We start from the raw sequence: 17,914 nt of genomic DNA on the forward strand, positions 1-17,914 counted from the left end.
ATTTAGTTGCTAAATATTATTGTGCAAAAATAGCCAACTGGACTTTGTCACATTGATCTTTTTTTAAGGGTTACTGATTATTTTCTTTGATGTTAATATGCTACTCGACCTTATTTCTGGACCAAAAGAGGCATTTCAAATGCTGCTTACTTGAAGTAATGAATAACCGCCATCTAGTACTTCCCTCCTGTTATCTAACTTTCACACTTGTGTCCATCCCTCGCCACCGGAGATACAGGCGCCATATCCAATTTGTAAATCATCACAATGAAACACATGTCCACAGTGTAATTCGCCTGTCTGGGAAAATCTAATTTCAGTTTTTTTTTGTATCTTTCAGAAGACAGTTTACCCATCTTAAACCTCCAAATGTCAGGCTTGCAGATTCTGGCTTTTGTCACCGGCCTGGCCGGGCTGGGCGCCACTATTGGGGCCACAGTGTCCAATGAATGGAGGGCCACCAGCCGGGCGTCCTCAGTCATCACAGCGACCTGGGTGCTCCAGGGTCTGTGGAACAACTGTGCTGGAAATGCCATCGGAGCTCTGCACTGCAGACCACATCATACTATCCTCAAGCTGGAAGGTAAGCTAACCCGAGGTTGGCGTGCAAACCACACGGCAACGCGTGTCTCACGCTTTCGTCTACGTTAACAGAGCGGTTGGAAACAGATCACGTCGGTGAACGTCTCCTGTAGTGATATATTCTGTGGTTTTGCATGTATTACTGCAGAGGTGCTGTGCAAAAGGTCCTGAATATGTAACTTCACTATTGTTCTACACAGAAACTAATGTGTCACCGTGGTTTCAGAGGCATGTATCTCTGATGTATTCAGAACTATCAAGCTGCTGACCATTTCTTTCAAAACTCAAGTGCAGGAAGTTTGTACATTTTCTTTTCCAAAGTGCTAGTTACCTATTTTCCTTATCTGCTAAATCAGAAATAAGTCTTTCAACGTACTATTAAAAGCTCCTTGAAATTATGTAAAAGTGACCGTTTTACCATTCCCTTTAAACCATGTTTTAGGTATATCTTGTAGAAAAGCCATTCTTAAAGGGTTTTGTTATTTGTTGATGAAAGAATGTTATTATGTTCATTTTAAAAAGTGTTGTTTACTCACTCGTTGCTTTCACAAACGTCCAATTCCTCTCTGTGTAACGTATGTGGCAATCAATGGCTTCTGATTCTGGACAACATGTCACCTTGACAGGTACTGTTTCAGTTTTATAGAAAAAATGTAATTAACCTCAAATAAACACAACCAAACAATCATTTATTTTATGGATTATGGCCCATGTGGTTGCACTGACAAATGAGTAATCCTTTGTTGTAAATGTCAAACTTAGTGTGTCGACGAGTCACAGCTTCGACAGAGTAAGTAATTGAAAACCTGCTGTCGGCAGTGATGTGGAAAGAAAGTTTCATTCAATTCAAATTATACGAACCCGTTTCATGTAATATTATATCTTGGGTTTTTTTTAGGGTTCCTTTAATTGATTTATGGGAGAAAAAAACATATTTCAGATCATTTTCCTTTTTTGTAATTGTAATTTTGTCCACATTTACACTTTTCTCTACATAAGACAAACGGCCTTCTCGTAAACCCCAGATTAGTGATAATTAAAATACATTTCCGGCCATAATAAAAAAAATGACAGTAATGTCACATAACTTGCTAACATGCAACACATATACCTTGTATTTAGAATGCATTAAGACGTTGTTAGTCTCCTTAAATAATGTTTTGCTATTTACAGTAGAACGTGGGTTTTAATTTACTTCAGCCTCTTGTGGCTATAATGAATATTACAACAACAAATACATGATCAAATGTACCTTCTTTCCCAGGTTAAAACGCTTTTTTCAGCCTTTCAATAGTTAAAAATAAGAATGAGAAAACTTTTTAGATCAGATTTTATTATCTCCCTTTCCCCTCGAGGCTTCTGTATCAAAGTGAATGACACGCTGTTAATAAGTTATTTTAATTTGGCTATTTCAGAGGGGATCCCAGCACTCTCTTTATGCAGGTGGCAGTGCAAGGTGAAAGGTAGAAGGTGCCATTCACTGTACAGTCTGCTGTGGTTTCCAATGACAGATATGACTTTTTTTCAAATTTGATTAAAAAAAAAACGTTTTTAGAAAACACCTGTTCACCTTTCACATAGTTAGTGGAATGGGCGGGAAAATGAGCAGACACCATTGAATTTACTTTTGGCTCACTCACTGTGACGCATTTTTGGTTTAGCCCATTCTCGACTAGGCATGACCAATGACCACATTTCACTGGTGACCATATTCATTGTAACACACCTCAGATTGAATTCATTAATTAACTGTGCATGCATACAGCGGCTTCCATTTTAAAGACATTTTTCGTGTCCGGAACTGTCCGTCCCCCATCATCAATGGCTGCGTCACGGTGACGCGCATTTGACGAGGGGGGCGGATGATGCCATGAAGACCAATGGTCAAACTCCTCCCTACAGAATATAAGAGTGCACAACACATTAACTATCAATCGCAGCTCATCTATTGAACTGGTGTAGCGCAAAAGTAACCTTTTCAAGGAGCCTCCCCCTGGCCAGGCGACCGTTGATCGGTTCCAGGTCTCACCAATTGGACGTGACGCAGCGCTGCGGAGGACGGGACGCCTCACGGCAGGACGAGCAGCATGTTTCAGGAGATCTTCGGCTTCGTTCTGAGCACTTTGGGGTGGGTGCTGGTGTCTTCCACCTTGCCGACGGACTACTGGAAAGTGTCGTCACTCGACGGGACAGTCATCACCACGGCTACCTACTGGTCCAACCTGTGGAAGGCCTGCGTCACTGATTCCACTGGAGTCTCCAACTGCAAAGATTTCGCCTCCATGCTGGCACTGGATGGTCTGCTCATTGCTCCCTAGTTGTTGGATTCTTGTTTTTTTCTGCCTTTTTTTTTTGGTTAATCATGTCGGGATTATTTGCTATTGGTTTTTCCGTTAAAGAGCATATGTTAATGCCTGAAAGGGTTGCTGTTTATCTTTAGTGCTGGCTGACTCATCCTCAGTTTCCAGGTGGCTGTTAAGTGTTCAGCTCCTTCTCGGTCTAAACTTTTGGCGAACATTTTAGTTGAGACTCATTGCTTCTCGGGACTAATAGATACCCTAAAGGCCTGATTCAAGTTTTTAAGGAACAAGGGTCATGTACCTCCAAATGAGTGAATGTTTACCCTTTTGTTTTTTGAGCTTTAAAGCTATAAGGGAGATTTACTCTGACGCTTTTTGCCTGTTTTCAGGGGTCAACTTTCAAGGTAATATTTGCCACAAAATCCCGTCTGAATAGGATGTTTCATTCTAAGACATTCCCGGCACTATTACAAGGGGCTGAAAACAATTAGGGTTACATCAGACAAAAATTGCTTTCCTTGCGTTGGGTGTAAATTGTTCACACGGTCAATAGCCCCATTGACTTTGTTGTGTGCAGATGTGAGACTACAGAAAATAATTTTGGACCGAATATACAATTGACCTCTATTTTTACATTTGCAGGCTACATTCAAGCATGCAGGGGATTGATGATTTCAGCTGTCTGTCTGGGGTTTTTTGGTTCTATATCAGCCCTTGTCGGAATGAAATGCACCAAAATTGGAGGAAACGACAAAAACAAGGCCAGGATCGCCTGCTTTGCCGGTGTCAATTTCATTCTCAGTGGTAAGTGGATTGAAAATAATCTCACCAATATCTGCAAGTATGTATGAAGTCTAATTACATTGACTTTTCTTGTTCTACTCAGGGCTCTGCTCACTCTCAGCATGCTCCCTCTATGCCCACCGAATAACAACTGAGTTTTTTGACCCAATGTACATTGCACAGAAGTAAGACAATTCTCGTTATTTCAGGGATTTGTTAAAACCCCTTTAGAAAAACGACCTTCATCAGCAACTATTGATCTTTGTCTGCAGGTATGAACTCGGAGTTGCCCTCTTTATCGGCTGGTCAGGTTCTGTCCTCTGTATCCTCGGGGGCAGCATGCTCTGCTTCTCCATCACAGGTTCTTTTTCCAAAAGGTGCTTTCAGCAACACACACCACATTTACATGATTCAGAAGACACACAAATGAACCAATACTGTTGAATCAAAATTCATTATACGGAGACAAATGTGTGGTCTGTCTCTTTCCAGCCAAAGTCAAGTGAAGTATATCTACAACGGTGCTGTCTCACGTTCTCACATCTCGTCCTGCCCGAGAGGCCGAGCAAAGTCTGCAGACCAAAGGCCGCCTCCAGACTACAGCAACTCCTCCAGGACGCAGCACTTTGACAAGAATGCATATGTGTGAGGGATGTGAATATTGATGCCCATGAGTTTTAAAAGAGTTATTGTACAGTTTGTATCCAATAATCTGTGGTTCAATGGGGAGTACATTTTGAATGTCTAAATGTTTCTTCTGTAATGCATTTTGTTTTATTTTTCTGAAGATTTTACATCAAGAAAACTTCTGTATTTGGTATTTGTTCATGTTAGTGTTCATTGAATATAAGGATTACACATGTATTATGATTAAACAGCTAAATCAAAAACAAGTGTTTTACACAACGGGTCTGTTTGCGGTAATTCCGATTTTTTTTTTGAGTAGAAATAAGATTGAGCATACCATACAACAGCATATACATTATTTCTCCAGTGATCACATCATGTCTGCAGAGGGCAGCAGTTATTTTCTCTTAAGAAGATCCGTTGGAGTCACAGTTTTATCACAATGACGCCAATCGTTTGAACATGGTTACCAGCGTGACGCTTCTTACAACAAATACATATCACATGTATAATAATGTAATACATACCATGTATAATGGTGACGTGCAAGTAGATGGAAAAAAAATGTATTTCAACCTGAAAAAAAAGTAGCTATAGTTGGAGAGAACTTTCTGTAGTGGGTGGCACACCCCAGAAGGTTTACAGTAAACATCTCAAACACTTGCATGGAGCCCTCATCAACAGCAACGGCACACGGCACAATGTCATCTGCTCCCGGAACGGAAAACGACTCATCATCCAGATTACCGCTGACCCGTCAAAACGGTGTGTTTTGTGCGACTTACACGACTGAGTCGCCTAATTTAGTGATTTCAGAAATGAAGAAACGCCTGATCCAAGTACTGGGCTTCTTGATCTCGTCGCTGGGATGGATCTTTGTGCTGTGCACCATGGCCATGGACTATTGGAGGATCACCCAACTGGGAGGGCAAGGAGGATCCTTCATCATCAAAGTGGCGTGGTACTGGTCCAACTTATGGAAGGATTGTTCGACCGACTCCACAGCCGTCACCAACTGCAGAGACTTCGCCGTGCTTTGGAGTGTCACCCGTAAGTAAAGCCACGTGCTGCCAAAAAAACAATATTGTTGGGATATTTTGCCGGAGCTTTTTCTCTCTTCCTCTCACAGCTTTTGTCCAGGCAGTACGAGGATTGCTGATGTGCGGGTTGACTCTTGGTTTTTTTGCTGTTATTCTCTGCTTTGTCGGGATGGAGTGCACTTATATTGGTGGAGCTCAGAAAACCAAGGACAGACTGCTCCTTGCCGGGGCACTGTTTCATATGGCGGGAGGTGAGAACACAACACGGAAATAATAACTGTTGTTGTAAATGACCTCATTATTTCTTGAATTCATCTGAACTTCTGAATGCAGGTGTGTCGAACGTTTCTGCCTACTGCGTATACATCAACAGGGTCGCCAGAACAGCCTTTGCTCGGAGTGTTCGGCCAGGAGTATTACGGTACTTCGCGATATCATTTCACTTCCACATTAAAACCCATCGGAGTTTGATGTATTCATAATGTGTAAGAGTTATCTTAACTGTCTTTCGTTTAACTAATTCCAGGTATGATCTAGGACCTCCCATATTTCTAGGACTGGTGGGATGTTTTTTAATCCTTTCAGGGGGTCTTTTTTACGCCGTGACCGTCTACCGTGTCGTTTTACCTGCAAGGTATTCAAATTCATTCATCATAACCCTTTTTTCTGTAACTTCTAAATATGTACTGCATAATGACCACTCACATGTTTTTTTTCTTCTTATAGTAAAGTGGTTAATACCTATGGAGGAGGCACGTACATGGCCCCACGCTCCAGAGGAGGAACCAGGTACACCGGTTACTACAGACCCTCCACGCAGTATGGACTCTACAGGGGATCAGAACCAAGCTCCAAGATCTCAAAGCTCTCTCAGACGACACGCACAAAAATCTCAGAAAGAGATGCATTTGTGTAGTGGATAGAATTTAAAAAACACTGCTTTCTCATCAGAGCATTCGCTACAATTGTATTTTGTTGTTATTCTGCTGTTAATCTCCTTAAAGAGTTTGTCAAGTTTCTGTTTTTTTTTATGCTGTTGATGTTGTTGTTGCAGCTAACTTTCATACTCAATAATAATAAATATATTAATATCATTAATATGATGGGGATCATTCTCCCAAGGTTGAGCTGAAGTATCACTGACACCGAAGCATCATGGATGAAAGCTTGTTTACTGTTTTACTGCTAAAATCAAATTTGATCCGTTTTTAGTCACAAGACTCAACAAAGATATTTCTCAGCTGGAAGAAGGCAGTTTGTTTGACGTACACATGAGGAACTTGCATGGACACGTTTTTTCATAATTGAACAGCTGGAAAGGAAAGTTGTAAAAAAAAAAAAAAATTTATGAATCTCATTTCAAAGAGAGGCAAAAAAGCAGTTCGTTCTTAATGGTAATCCGGCAGAAATCATGTGTGTTACAAAAAAACCAACCCATTATCAAAGTGGGATCTTACAACGTACACAATCCACGTTTAGCCTCCTGTGCCTTGGCATCTTGGCCAATGCTCCTTAGCACTTTGGTGTGGGCGCTGGTGTCTTCTACTGCTACTCCTACTGGAGGATACATACACAGTTACCAACTATTCCAAATCGTGGAGGATCAGTATCACGGATTTAACTTCAGTCTCCGACAGCAAAGACCTTCTTTTGTTCCTGGCACTGGAGGATCAGCTGGTTTTTCTCTTCTTATTGCATGAGTGCTTATTGACTTTTTGTAACGGCTTTGGTCAATGAGGTGTAATTACTTTTTTTTTTTTTTTTTTTAGCTAAGGGGCACGTGTAAAAGCTTTGAGGGTTTCATGTAGTTTCTCTTTAAGCCTATGTGTCCATATTTAGTGTCTGTTAAGTGTTCAGCTCATTGTACCTCGTGACTAATAGAATCCCTGAGGTCTTATTTAAGTCTTCAAGGAACGACTCATTGACCTCCATATATGTATATCCTTTGTTCTCAGAGCTTGAAAGCTATAATTCAGATTTACTCTGACGGTGGCTGTCTAGTTTCATGGGTTGACTCACAAGGAAATATTTTTCCACAATCACATCTGAATGGGACGTTTCACACCGAGAAATTCCCCAAACTTCTAGGGAGTGCCTGAAAACAATTAAATTAAAATGTGTCAACTAGTCGTAGTGTGAATAATCCGTTGACTTTGTGGTGTGCAGAGGTGAGTACAGAATGGAGCCTGAGTAAACAACTCTTTTTCACGGCATATAGAGTTGACCTCTATTTGACTGTAGTACGCTTCAGTGCAACAAAAAAGTACATTTCATATATTTGCCAGTGCCTTGTTTGCATGTTTAGACTTTAAGACAGCATCTGCGGTGAGAGCTGAATGATACATAACCCTGAGCCCATGCGCTTAGGTTGATGTGTATTGTGCTAACAACAAAAAACACATCTCCAAAGTCCCCATGAAAAAAACAGTTCAAGGCAAAACATGTGATGATGTACACAAACCACGTTTAGCCTTCTGTGGGTGTGTTTCCTGCGGGGCCCCACAGTTTGTGTTCAGGAGCAGTTGGATTGAACTTTTTCAAGGCGTAGAGGCTTAACTTAGAGGCCGTCATGAGTTACAGGACTGTGGTGATGTACATGGAGATTGGCTGCTTTGTTGTCTGCGTGTCGGGATGGATCCTGGTGTGCTCCACAATGCCTACAGAGATCTGGACATGGTCTGAGGTGGACAGCATAGTGTTGACATCCTCAAACTACTTCTCCAACCTGTGGAAGGATTGCGTATCCGATTCGACTGGAGTGTCCGACTGCAAGGGAATTCCATCAATGCTTGCCCTGAACTGTAAGTAAAATGTGTTTAAGCACAAGATGATGATGATGATGATGAATGAAAATGTGTTTTTTTCACGCACCTTTTAATGTCTGCTGCGTATTATCTGTTCTTGGTCAGGGGACATTCACATGTGCCGGGCTCTCATCATCATCTGTATTATCCTGGCTTTCTTTGGATCAGTTCTGGTTTTAGTGGGAATGAAGTGCACCAAGGTTGGTGGATCAGAGATCGTTAATGCAAGGGTAACCTTCGCTGGGGGCATGAACTACCTTATTGGAGGTAGGTGATTATACGGACCTATTTGAAAGAAGTTATACATACACTATCAGATTCTTCTTAAAGTCAACATGTCCTTGTGGTTTTAGGGTTGTGTTCCATGATCGCATTTTCCTATTATGGAAACAAAATCAGAGCTGAATTTCAAAACCCAAACTACAGAGCTCAAAAGTACGTACAATGATTAAGTGACAAGGATAAATTCATGTTATATAATACATCTATAATTACCAGAGATAATAATAATTACAGATATAAATAAATACATTAATATTTGGTTGTTGTATTCATTGCCAGATTTGAAATAGGGGTTGGTGTCTTTATCGGTTGGGCGGGTTCCAGCTTGCTTGTTGTTGGAGGCCTTATTTACAGTATCTTTGCTGGAAGGGAAGCGTGCAACTCAAGGTAAAATTCAGACATTTCTGATTTCATTTTCAAACATTTCCATTATCTCCAGGCATATAACCACAATTTATTGAATTTGGACCTCACAGCCCCAAAGGATACCCCAACCACCGGATCCCTAAGGCCTACACAATTGTTACGTCAAAAAAAAGGGTTTCTTTAGCTCGCACAGTGACCAGTGGGAGCAGCGAATCAGGGACCACCAGTGGCACCACAAGCAGCATCTCTGGGATCACCTTGACTACCGCAACAACAACTACAGATGCATATGTGTGACCTCTTCTCAACGCCTTTTCCTTGTACATGAAATAAACTATATGTGGGGCTTTATTTTCATGAGCATTTTATATTAAAAATGATTGTCATAGAAGAAAAAGCACTGGCTGTGTGCTATTCAAGTACCAAAAAACGGGACTAAAAGGGGTTGGTGCACACCCTATTACAAGAGGAGGTTTGAGAATATTAAATCAATGAGGTCTAGAGATTACCATCGTTCTGGTCTGGTAAGAATAGGCGTGGCAATTTGCTCCATGCGCCCGGACACAGCTGCTCTGAGAGGATCTGCTCTCGGTTTTCCATCATCCGCGGTTCCTTAAAAGTATAGATAAACAAAACCGGACCCTAATGTTATGCTGCCGTGGCTTCTCTCTGTTGAACCAACGGAGGTGGGCGGGGCTTCTCGAACCATCCAGCCAATCACAGTCACACACGACCGGCCCGATTCATTGCGCTGGTCCAGGAGAAGCGATGGCGAATAAATAGCGGCCAACACATGGGACGGTTGAGAAGAAAGCGAAACGTTAGAACGAAAAAAAAAAAAAAAAAACACTACAAAAAACACCTGCTGGCGTGTGTGAGACAAGGAGAAGTGGACCTGTCTGATGCGAGGCTAAACCATGGTTTCCAGTTTGCTGACTTACGTCCCATATGTTCTTGTTTTGATTGACATGAGATATGCAGGTAAGATGCTGACTGCACTCACTCAAACGTCCGCGTGAGACCATCAACGTCACCATTTACTCGCTTGGAAATTCAAGACAATCTGCTGGCAGTTTGGGACTTCTGGCTAAAGTCAACGCTTACGTTAGCTAACTTCGCTAGATAAGTTAATGACAGTGTGCTAACGCTAAACTCGCTAATTACGTGTGCTAACGTTAACTCGCCCCGGTGACAGCCGTTGGTAGTTCGTGGGTTAAAGTGCCGTTAAGCAGTCAGTTACGCGCGCGTGCCGCTAACGTTAGCTTAACTTTAGGGTTAGCCTGGCGTCTGACAGCTAGCGTGTAGCTAACCCGACACCCCAAAGTAGCCCTTCTCTTATCGTCTCGTTAATGGCAAAACATGAAGAATAGAGAATCGTAACTTCACTTTGCAGATAGTCTGCGTTAATACCAGTGGGTGAACTTTCTTTTCAGGAGTGAAATGTGGCAAGGACGGAGGAGTGGACAGTCATATGGAGATGGGGAAGAAGCTGCTCGCCGCTGGCCAGCTAGCCGATGCCTTATCTCATTTCCATGCAGCTGTGGGTAAGTGCTGCATGCCGCGTGTCCCTTCTTTTTTTTTTAGTGTCTAACTTTGCTTAAAGAAATGAAATTGAAAGTAACGTCATGTTATTCTTGTCCCTCTTTGTCAGACGGAGATCCTAAGAACTACTTGGCCTACTACAGGAGAGCTACAGTGTTTCTAGCCATGGGCAAGTCAAAGTCTGCGCTGCCTGATCTAAGCAGAGTTATTGAACTCAAACCAGACTTCACATCTGTGAGTTATTTATATGTACATATTTGTCACTCGGTCTAAGACATTTATACATAAATGTGCCCACGTGGTTTTTAAGTTGTACTGCTAACTTGAAGACATGTGACAAAATGAACTCGCCTATGCAAATCATAGGAAAACATTGGTTTATTTGAATGTACAGAATCAGCCCCAGGCTTGAAAGCTGTGCGCTGTGTTGATAAGTCTACATCATGTTTTTGTGATGTCACAAGATCTTCTCTTCCTCTCTCTACAGGCCCGCCTTCAGAGAGGAAATCTCCTTCTGAAGCAGGGGGGACTGGATGAGGCAGAGAGTGACTTTAAGAAAGGGGGGACTGGATGAGGCAGAGAGTGACTTTAAGAAAGTGGTGCGTATTGGAATACCCGGTTTAAACTGCACAGCAGCCAGTTACTATTCAGTTTGATAAGCAGAGATCACCAGGAGGTGTCAGTGTTGATCTGTAGCCTGGTGTTAAAGTGAATCTAATCTGAAGCCTAAATTATCAGTTTATTGTTTATTTGCCTTCCAAAATATTTTAAAAGGTGGGTTCTATTCAATAATAATATTTACAGTTTTACTTTTGTGCAGTGTTCACACTTTATATGAATTATTTATTTCACTGTACATTTATGTTGGAAGGTTGACCGTGGGATATGTGTTGTTATTCAAAGGCGAATGGACTTAAAAGCCTTTGAAACCAAGAGAAGAGGAAGTTTAAAAACAGCTACACATACTTGAAGCCACATAAGACCTTTAGAGAACTGAGATACCCTGGAAGTGAAAGATGTAGATGAAAACATTTTGAGTGAATTCTCATTTGGGCCTTAAGGGGATCATTTTCAGGTGCTCGTTGAAGATTAAGACTGGCGCTTGCTAATGCATTTTCCATTAGAATGGCTCCCAGAAGCCCCCGCTATATCTGCTATTAATTCTTAGATTTCCATTTGAGCTCCTCAATTCTCAGGGGAGACCATCGTGCAGGCAGAGCTGAAGTGCGTCTTTCATATGGGGAATTGCATGTGAATTTCTGTGTCCCTTTTGTGGCATGTGGTGAGCCTGCAGCTTCATAAACCTGAAAACCACAAAGATTAACCAGTTGGCTTTTAATTGGCTTCCATTATATGTGGGTTAGTCTTCTATTTGTATATACGTGGGTTTGTCCGGCTGTAATATAAAACCTCTGCTAGACAGAGTTATGAATGAGTTCAGTACGCTCCAGGCTGCTGATTGGGGCTGTCAAAATAGCTCAAAAATGACGCTTGAATATTTGCTTTAAAAAGACTCATATATTTGAATATCTGGTTGCTACGGAGGAGACGCACGTAGCGTCGAGACTGAAAGTCACGCGCACATGCGCCAAGCCGCCACGGATTCTGCAGCGTCTTTCCTCGTTGAGGGCATTCCATGGTTGCGCATTAGGAACGTCAATAACGGGACAAATTAATACAATGAGACAGAACTACTTGTATAGGTAATTTCTTATAACATATTACCTACACAAAAATAAGTAAATGAACTAATGGCCAAGATCGCAGACCTCTCTCTCTAATATAGAATATTTGTTGACAGTCCTACTGCTGATCTGTTAGAATTGTATTTTACTAAGATAATACAAGTCAAAACAGCTCCTTTCTCTGAGTGCCTGTGAAATAAATGATAGCAATCGAAAGTAAAACGTTCTCCCTTTTTGAAGAGGTCAAGAGGTTACATTCCCAGCAGGAGAGAAAAGACACAACTGAGGTGCTCCAGTTTTACAAGGGACACATTTAGCAGATCTAAAGTAGAAGGATGCGCGCTGTCTGCTCTGCTGCTTCAGCACTCCACAACGTTGGCCTAGCTTAAGCATTGCATTTGCATGCACTCTGCTTCTTCCCTAAGCTTAGCTTCCAGGAAACTGTAAAGTTGCTGTTGGGAATAGAATGACCTCTATGATGAGGACAATTATGATGTAATGGGTTTAGAGAATGCTAAGCATTGCTCTTCAGAAAGATATGAACTCCTATTGGAATAAATACAATTCTCTTCACTCAAAAGTCTTTCTTGACTGCTGTAATCACCACCATAAGCATGTCATCTAATGACTTAACTTTCCAATGTTCCAGCTGAAATCCAACCCCAGCGACAAAGAGGAGAAGGAAGCCCAGAGTCAGCTGATAAAGGCGGATGAAATTCAGCGTCTGGTGGCTCAGGCACGCAGCAGCTTCAACAGCAAGGATTATGGGACCGCTGCTGCCCAGCTTGACACTATCATTGAAGTAAGAACAAATGTACCTGGTCAGCATTGCCCGATTTTTCTGGCGAGCGTGACATTGTCAGTGCTAATCAGCGTGGAGTTGACTGAGCATTTGTATGATCTCTGGCACTGCCGTCTGTAAGATATTTTCTGCCCGTCACAGACTTGCGTTTGGGATGTGGCCTCTCGTGAGATGCGAGCAGAGTGTTTCATCCTAATGGGAGAGATGGGGAAAGCCGTCAGTGACCTCAAAGCCGCATCCAAGTTAAAGAATGACAACACCCTGGCTTTCTACAAACTCAGCACCATCTACTACAATCTCGGAGACCATGAGATGTCCCTCAAGTAAGACTGGCTTGCAGACTGCGTTCTTAAAGGCTCCCACACTCACTATTTGACATCATGTCGTATCGGAAAGGAACAGTTTCACCAGGAGATGTCTTGCCAATCACCGAGCTGTTCCCAAGAATCAAACATGGCATTCATTTCTCCAACGGCTGATGTCAATATTATTTGATTTTAGTGTGGATAGTGTAGATATCTTGTGTTGCCTTTAAAGTTTTATCCAAACAAAGTTGTAATTTTTTGTCGACTCTTTTTATAACCTGTCGATGTAGCACGTTCATTGGGTAATATGTCTAATTCTCCTGTGTCTGCAGCGAGGTTCGTGAGTGCCTGAAGCTTGATCCTGATCACAAACAGTGTTACAGCCATTACAAGCAGGTCAAGAAGCTGAACAAACAGATCCGGTCTGCAGAGGAACTCATTCAAGAGGAGAGGTACGTGTGTTTAGGCTGGGGTGAAGCCTTTCTCTCTCAACTTCTCTGGCCTTCTGTTCTCTTAAACTGGCACCATCTTGATTATGATAAATCGTACTTTGCATGCATAAGATTGCGTGTGCTCGTGTGCGTGCGTGTGTGTGGATTGTGTGTCCTCGGCTGTATTGACAGTGTCACGGCGTTTATGAAACACTCACCCGCTTTCTGCTCTAGGTACGAAGACGCTGTGAGCAAATATGAGGCTGTAATGAAGACCGAGCCCAATGTGCCCCGCTTATCTCTTCTTGCCAAGGAGCGCATGTGCCATGCATTAGCTAAGGTGAGACCCCCCCCCCCCCCAATGCTACCATGGGATGCAAGAAGCCTTGAAATGCAATGCATCTAACTAAGGTTGTGTGCGATGAACAGGGCCAGCAGGGTAGCCGAGCCGTGTCCGTGTGTGGAGAAGTCCTCCGGTCTGATCCGGAGAACGTCAACGTGCTGAAGGACCGAGCTGAGGCCTACGTCCAAGAGGAACAGTACGAGGACGGTGAGCCAGGCCGCTGTAGCTCGTGTTGTTAACATCAGTTTATTTGTCAATGCAATGGAGTCGGTGTGTTTAAACGCCCACACACTGAAACCTGGATCAAACTAATTGCTTTTGAGCTGACTAATCTGTAATTTATTCATTTCAGTTGAGGGAGGGATTATTACAACACGCATAGTCAGAAGTTAATTTCGTTTACCGAACTACTAATATGTATACTGATGTCATGGCAAGAGTGAAACACAGGGGGGCCGTGTAACACTAAAAGAAAAACGGTAATACAAACATCCAATGTCTGGCAGCGTACAGTCAGAAAATATAAATCCAAGTGATGGATGCTCACATCCAATTTACATTTTGCCTTGAAAATGTTAAAAGTAGATAACCACTAAATTTAAAGCATAAAGACATTGGCTTTGGTCAGAACATGAATCCCATACATTATGATTAGAACTGGTTGTGGAGCACAGTGCGTTAGAAGTGCTCAAGTCGTGTAAAGTGACTTGTTAATCAAGCTTAAAGCCATTCTTAATGGCCCTGCCAAAACACACACACGCGCACACAGCACTTACTATCTCCACAAAGCCTCGCTAGCAGAGGTGGAATTGGGCAGAAATGGTGGAGGCCTGGCCGGTCTTATTCCAGTGCATCGCGCTCCAACGCTCCCATTGATTTTGCATTATATTAACTATAAATTTGACCAGAATACCCGAGACTTTCAAATGGTTTAACAGGTTTGTAATCCAATAAAGAGATGATGTCATGCAGTACATGCATGCTGCTGTACATGAGAGGTCCTAGTTAGAAGGGGGCAGCATTTGATTATGGCAAAAACAAGTGCCCGTATTTGTTGGTACAGTTTAGCTTTATTTCGAAAGAGATGGCAGTGTTTTAGTGTGTGACATTATGATGACATGGACCCGAGGTCATCATAACCTCCCCAAAAAATGATCCTTGCAATCGATCCAATAATTAAGCAATACATAAACCGGTAGGCAAAACCTGAGGAAAAGGCAAACTGGTACATGCAAATAAAGAATATCTGGTGGAGTAACGTGTTTTGTTGAAGACGACCTAGACAGTGACGTCTTGCTGTGTGGAAGTTGTTGGATTATTTATGAGTTTTTTTTCTCCCTGTGCATCGCCACTGGTGCTTTTCATCGCCTTTTTTTCGCGGACATATTTGTCACGTTTTTTCCATTCACAACTTTGTTCACCCATCGACCGGCAAACAGGCGTTTGCTAGGATGAATTGGAGGCCATCCACACGTCCTTATAGTCCCCCAATGAGGAGTTGTAAAAGTGGTCATATTTACAGATTTCTTCCGACAAAGACTCTTCAAACTGATTAATTGTCTCATAAAAATCTTTGTTTTAATAATGGCGGAATTATGCTATGAAAGCAGAAATGTAAGACTCGAGAAAGGATGTAGTTGTAGTTGGCAGACCAATCACAGCCTTGTGGGCTGCGCGTCCTTGCGTTTCTCTGAAAAACGCAGAAGCATAAACTGGGCTTTAATCCTCACCTGTCTGACGGTGAAGGGTTTGTCAATTGGATAGATTTCTAAACGTGAAGATAAATGATACATTGATTTTACCAAATCATGAAAAGCTAGAATGCGGCGTGCTGCACTACGGGCACAAGCTGAAATGTTTTGACATCCATTTGAGGTTCGGGTTTTATAAAACACAAATGATACGGATTACCACTCTGCAACGGTTGTTTTGTTGGTTATATAATGAACAAGCTGCTTTAAATTCATCCATAACGTCACTGCAGAAAGGCAGCAGAGGGAATGCCGTACCTGATCTGGGCTCTTAAGCTGTCAGAACCCAAGAGTGTCACTTTGCCTCAGTACTCCTCACAGGGTAAACAAGCCTCCGAGCACCCAGAGGTGCTCACACACTCACTCACACTCACACAGCCTGGAGCTGCTGGGGCTCTGTAGGCAATGCTGAATGAATAGTTTATTTAATTGGATAAGGTTGAATTTTTCTTCTGTTTATTGTATTCACTAACTTCTCTACATATGATCATAAAGCATCAAATTGAACCGTACAACTATTTTCTATGTGAAGAAATACTGGAATCATGTCTATCTGAATTGATTTTGTTCATTTTTCAGCAATTAGTGACTACGAAGCGGCGGCGAAACACAGCGAGAACGACCGTCAGATAAAAGAAGGCCTGGAGAGGGCTCAGCGGCTCCTCAAGCAGTCCAAGAAGAGGGATTATTATAAGATCCTGGGAGTGAAGAGGTGGGCACACATGGCACGTCAGTGTTTCGGACGGGGATTTTTTTTTTCTTCCAAATGTCACGATTGCGCTACAAGCCACGTGATGTTTTGTAGTTTGCCCAGAAAGAAGCTGATGATGGCTTTGCCCCTTTGTCACAGAACGGCCCAGAAAAAGGAGATTATCAAAGCCTACAGGAAGCTGGCACAACAGTGGCATCCAGACAACTTCCAGGATGAGGAGGAGAAAAAGAAGGCTGAGAAGAAGTTCATCGACATCGCTCAGGCTAAAGAGGTCCTCACTGACCCAGGTGAAATGTTGTTTTTGATCTGCTGAGTCGGCGGGATTTGTTACTGCCGTTCTCTGGGAGAATGCCAGCCCCTCAGAGGCCTGGCATTCTCCCCGAGAACGGCGTTAGGATTTAAGAGGAAATTCTGATGCAACACAGGGTTGCATAACAAAATACACTTTTGCTGCAGAAGGGGTAAAAAACATGACACGCAAACGTTGTTCCATACTGACTAGGTCTTTTTCCCGTAGAGATGAGAGCCAAGTTTGACCAGGGGGAGGATCCCATGGATCCGGAGAGCCAGCAGGGTCATCATCATCATCACTTCCATGGAGGCCACCAGGGCTTTCAGGGCTTCAATCCGTTTGGCTCCGGATCCTTCAACTTTAAATTCAACTACAACTGAGGATGCAAAGCTGGAGCACGTTGTCCACATTCCTCCTCATTTCAAATGGAGATCACTGGAATGACTCTCACAAAGATGTGGAGCAAATTGTGATTTTTAGTTTTCAGTGACCTTAATTAAAATATTCATCTTTATAGTTGAATTCCGTTTGGGGGAAACTACTATCTGACAAGTGTGAAGCTGCTTTTAAGTGAATTCATTCTAACACAAGCATCCTTTCAAAGTATTGTTCACACTATTGATACCCATTCTTAAGATTCAATTTCTACATAGGTTCAGTTCTATTTTTATATGAATGGAGTTCATTGAGATGTAAATAAAGACTTATTTATGTACCTTTTTTAAAAGGCAAGAGTGATTGAAGGAAAGTTTGGAAGGCTTTTTTACGGTTTAAAAAAAAAAAAAGGCCTTTAGAAATTCCAACTCTTATTACATAAAATGGTGCAATGCTTTATGGTAAGGAAACACAGCATGAATCACACATTCAAGGACCACCTGGGGGGGTAACAAACTTTATTGATTTGGGGCAAGGATTTTTTTTCTGTCTCACAGGGCATAGTAAAAGGTGGGTGTCCTGTTAGCAGCAGCCTATTTTTATTTAAGATGGGTGAAAAACTCCACCTGGCCTCAGTAACTTAGTTTAAGGAACAACAAAGAACTCAAATCACAACATGTCATACGGTGAAGCTGAATGTAAACTTACTGTAATACGTTGACATCGTTGCCTGATTTGCTGAGCAACTTCAAGCTATAGGTGTGTGAACATGATGGGAAGTTATTGGGATTTTTTTGTAATTAAAAAACTAACTTTTCCAAGCCTCATTTGTTGAGTTGAATCATTTTCTGACAACAAATAAGCAACATCCCTAACAGATACCAGTGATTAT

General features: G+C 42.2%; 2 protein-coding genes across 5 annotated transcripts; both read left to right on the top strand.

Annotated features, from left to right (window-relative positions):
* Positions 1-292: 292 nt before the first annotated feature.
* LOC119229117 (claudin-10-like) lies at positions 293-9,123 on the top strand. 3 transcript variants are annotated; one of them, XM_062565045.1, is made up of 7 exons: positions 293-583; positions 3,525-3,686; positions 5,422-5,583; positions 5,666-5,753; positions 5,859-5,966; positions 6,059-6,151; positions 8,895-9,123. In XM_062565045.1, exons 1-7 carry the CDS (start codon positions 370-372, stop codon positions 9,079-9,081), a joined length of 1,014 nt encoding a protein of 337 aa, XP_062421029.1. In that variant the 5' UTR covers positions 293-369; the 3' UTR covers positions 9,082-9,123. The 3 variants fall into 3 exon arrangements, with proteins under 3 accessions (XP_062421029.1, XP_037344803.2, XP_037345173.1); XM_037488906.2 differs by lacking the exons at positions 5,422-5,583; positions 5,666-5,753; positions 5,859-5,966; positions 6,059-6,151; positions 8,895-9,123 and adding exons at positions 3,769-3,850; positions 3,938-4,042; positions 4,158-4,459; XM_037489276.2 differs by lacking the exons at positions 293-583; positions 3,525-3,686; positions 8,895-9,123 and adding an exon at positions 5,023-5,342 and having other exon boundaries at positions 6,059-6,265.
* A 411-nt stretch (positions 9,124-9,534) lies between these two features.
* dnajc3a (DnaJ (Hsp40) homolog, subfamily C, member 3a) lies at positions 9,535-17,445 on the top strand. 2 transcript variants are annotated; one of them, XM_062565047.1, is made up of 13 exons: positions 9,535-9,765; positions 10,218-10,328; positions 10,436-10,560; positions 10,814-10,864; positions 10,902-10,925; positions 12,661-12,813; positions 12,955-13,136; positions 13,451-13,570; positions 13,784-13,889; positions 13,979-14,099; positions 16,223-16,355; positions 16,494-16,642; positions 16,873-17,445. In XM_062565047.1, exons 1-13 carry the CDS (start codon positions 9,702-9,704, stop codon positions 17,025-17,027), a joined length of 1,494 nt encoding a protein of 497 aa, XP_062421031.1. In that variant the 5' UTR covers positions 9,535-9,701; the 3' UTR covers positions 17,028-17,445. The 2 variants fall into 2 exon arrangements, with proteins under 2 accessions (XP_062421031.1, XP_062421030.1); XM_062565046.1 differs by having other exon boundaries at positions 9,536-9,765; positions 10,814-10,925; positions 13,961-14,099.
* The last annotated feature ends 469 nt before the right edge of the window (positions 17,446-17,914 follow it).

The sequence above is a fragment of the Pungitius pungitius genome, chromosome 10 (assembly GCF_949316345.1).
Source record: "Pungitius pungitius chromosome 10, fPunPun2.1, whole genome shotgun sequence".
NCBI lineage: Eukaryota > Metazoa > Chordata > Actinopteri > Perciformes > Gasterosteidae > Pungitius > Pungitius pungitius.

Bases quoted from the DNA above. Each gene is read 5' to 3' on its own strand.
- LOC119229117 (XM_062565045.1), top strand. From the start codon at position 370: ATGTCAGGCTTGCAGATTCTGGCTTTTGTCACCGGCCTGGCCGGGCTG. The intron at 584-3,524 runs GTAAGCTAACCC...TTACATTTGCAG, and splicing joins TACTATCCTCAAGCTGGAAG to GCTACATTCAAGCATGCAGG. The intron at 5,754-5,858 runs GTACTTCGCGAT...AACTAATTCCAG, and splicing joins GTTCGGCCAGGAGTATTACG to GTATGATCTAGGACCTCCCA.
- dnajc3a (XM_062565047.1), top strand. From the start codon at position 9,702: ATGGTTTCCAGTTTGCTGACTTACGTCCCATATGTTCTTGTTTTGATT. The intron at 9,766-10,217 runs GTAAGATGCTGA...CTTTCTTTTCAG, and splicing joins GATTGACATGAGATATGCAG to GAGTGAAATGTGGCAAGGAC. The intron at 13,137-13,450 runs GTAAGACTGGCT...CTGTGTCTGCAG, and splicing joins GACCATGAGATGTCCCTCAA to CGAGGTTCGTGAGTGCCTGA.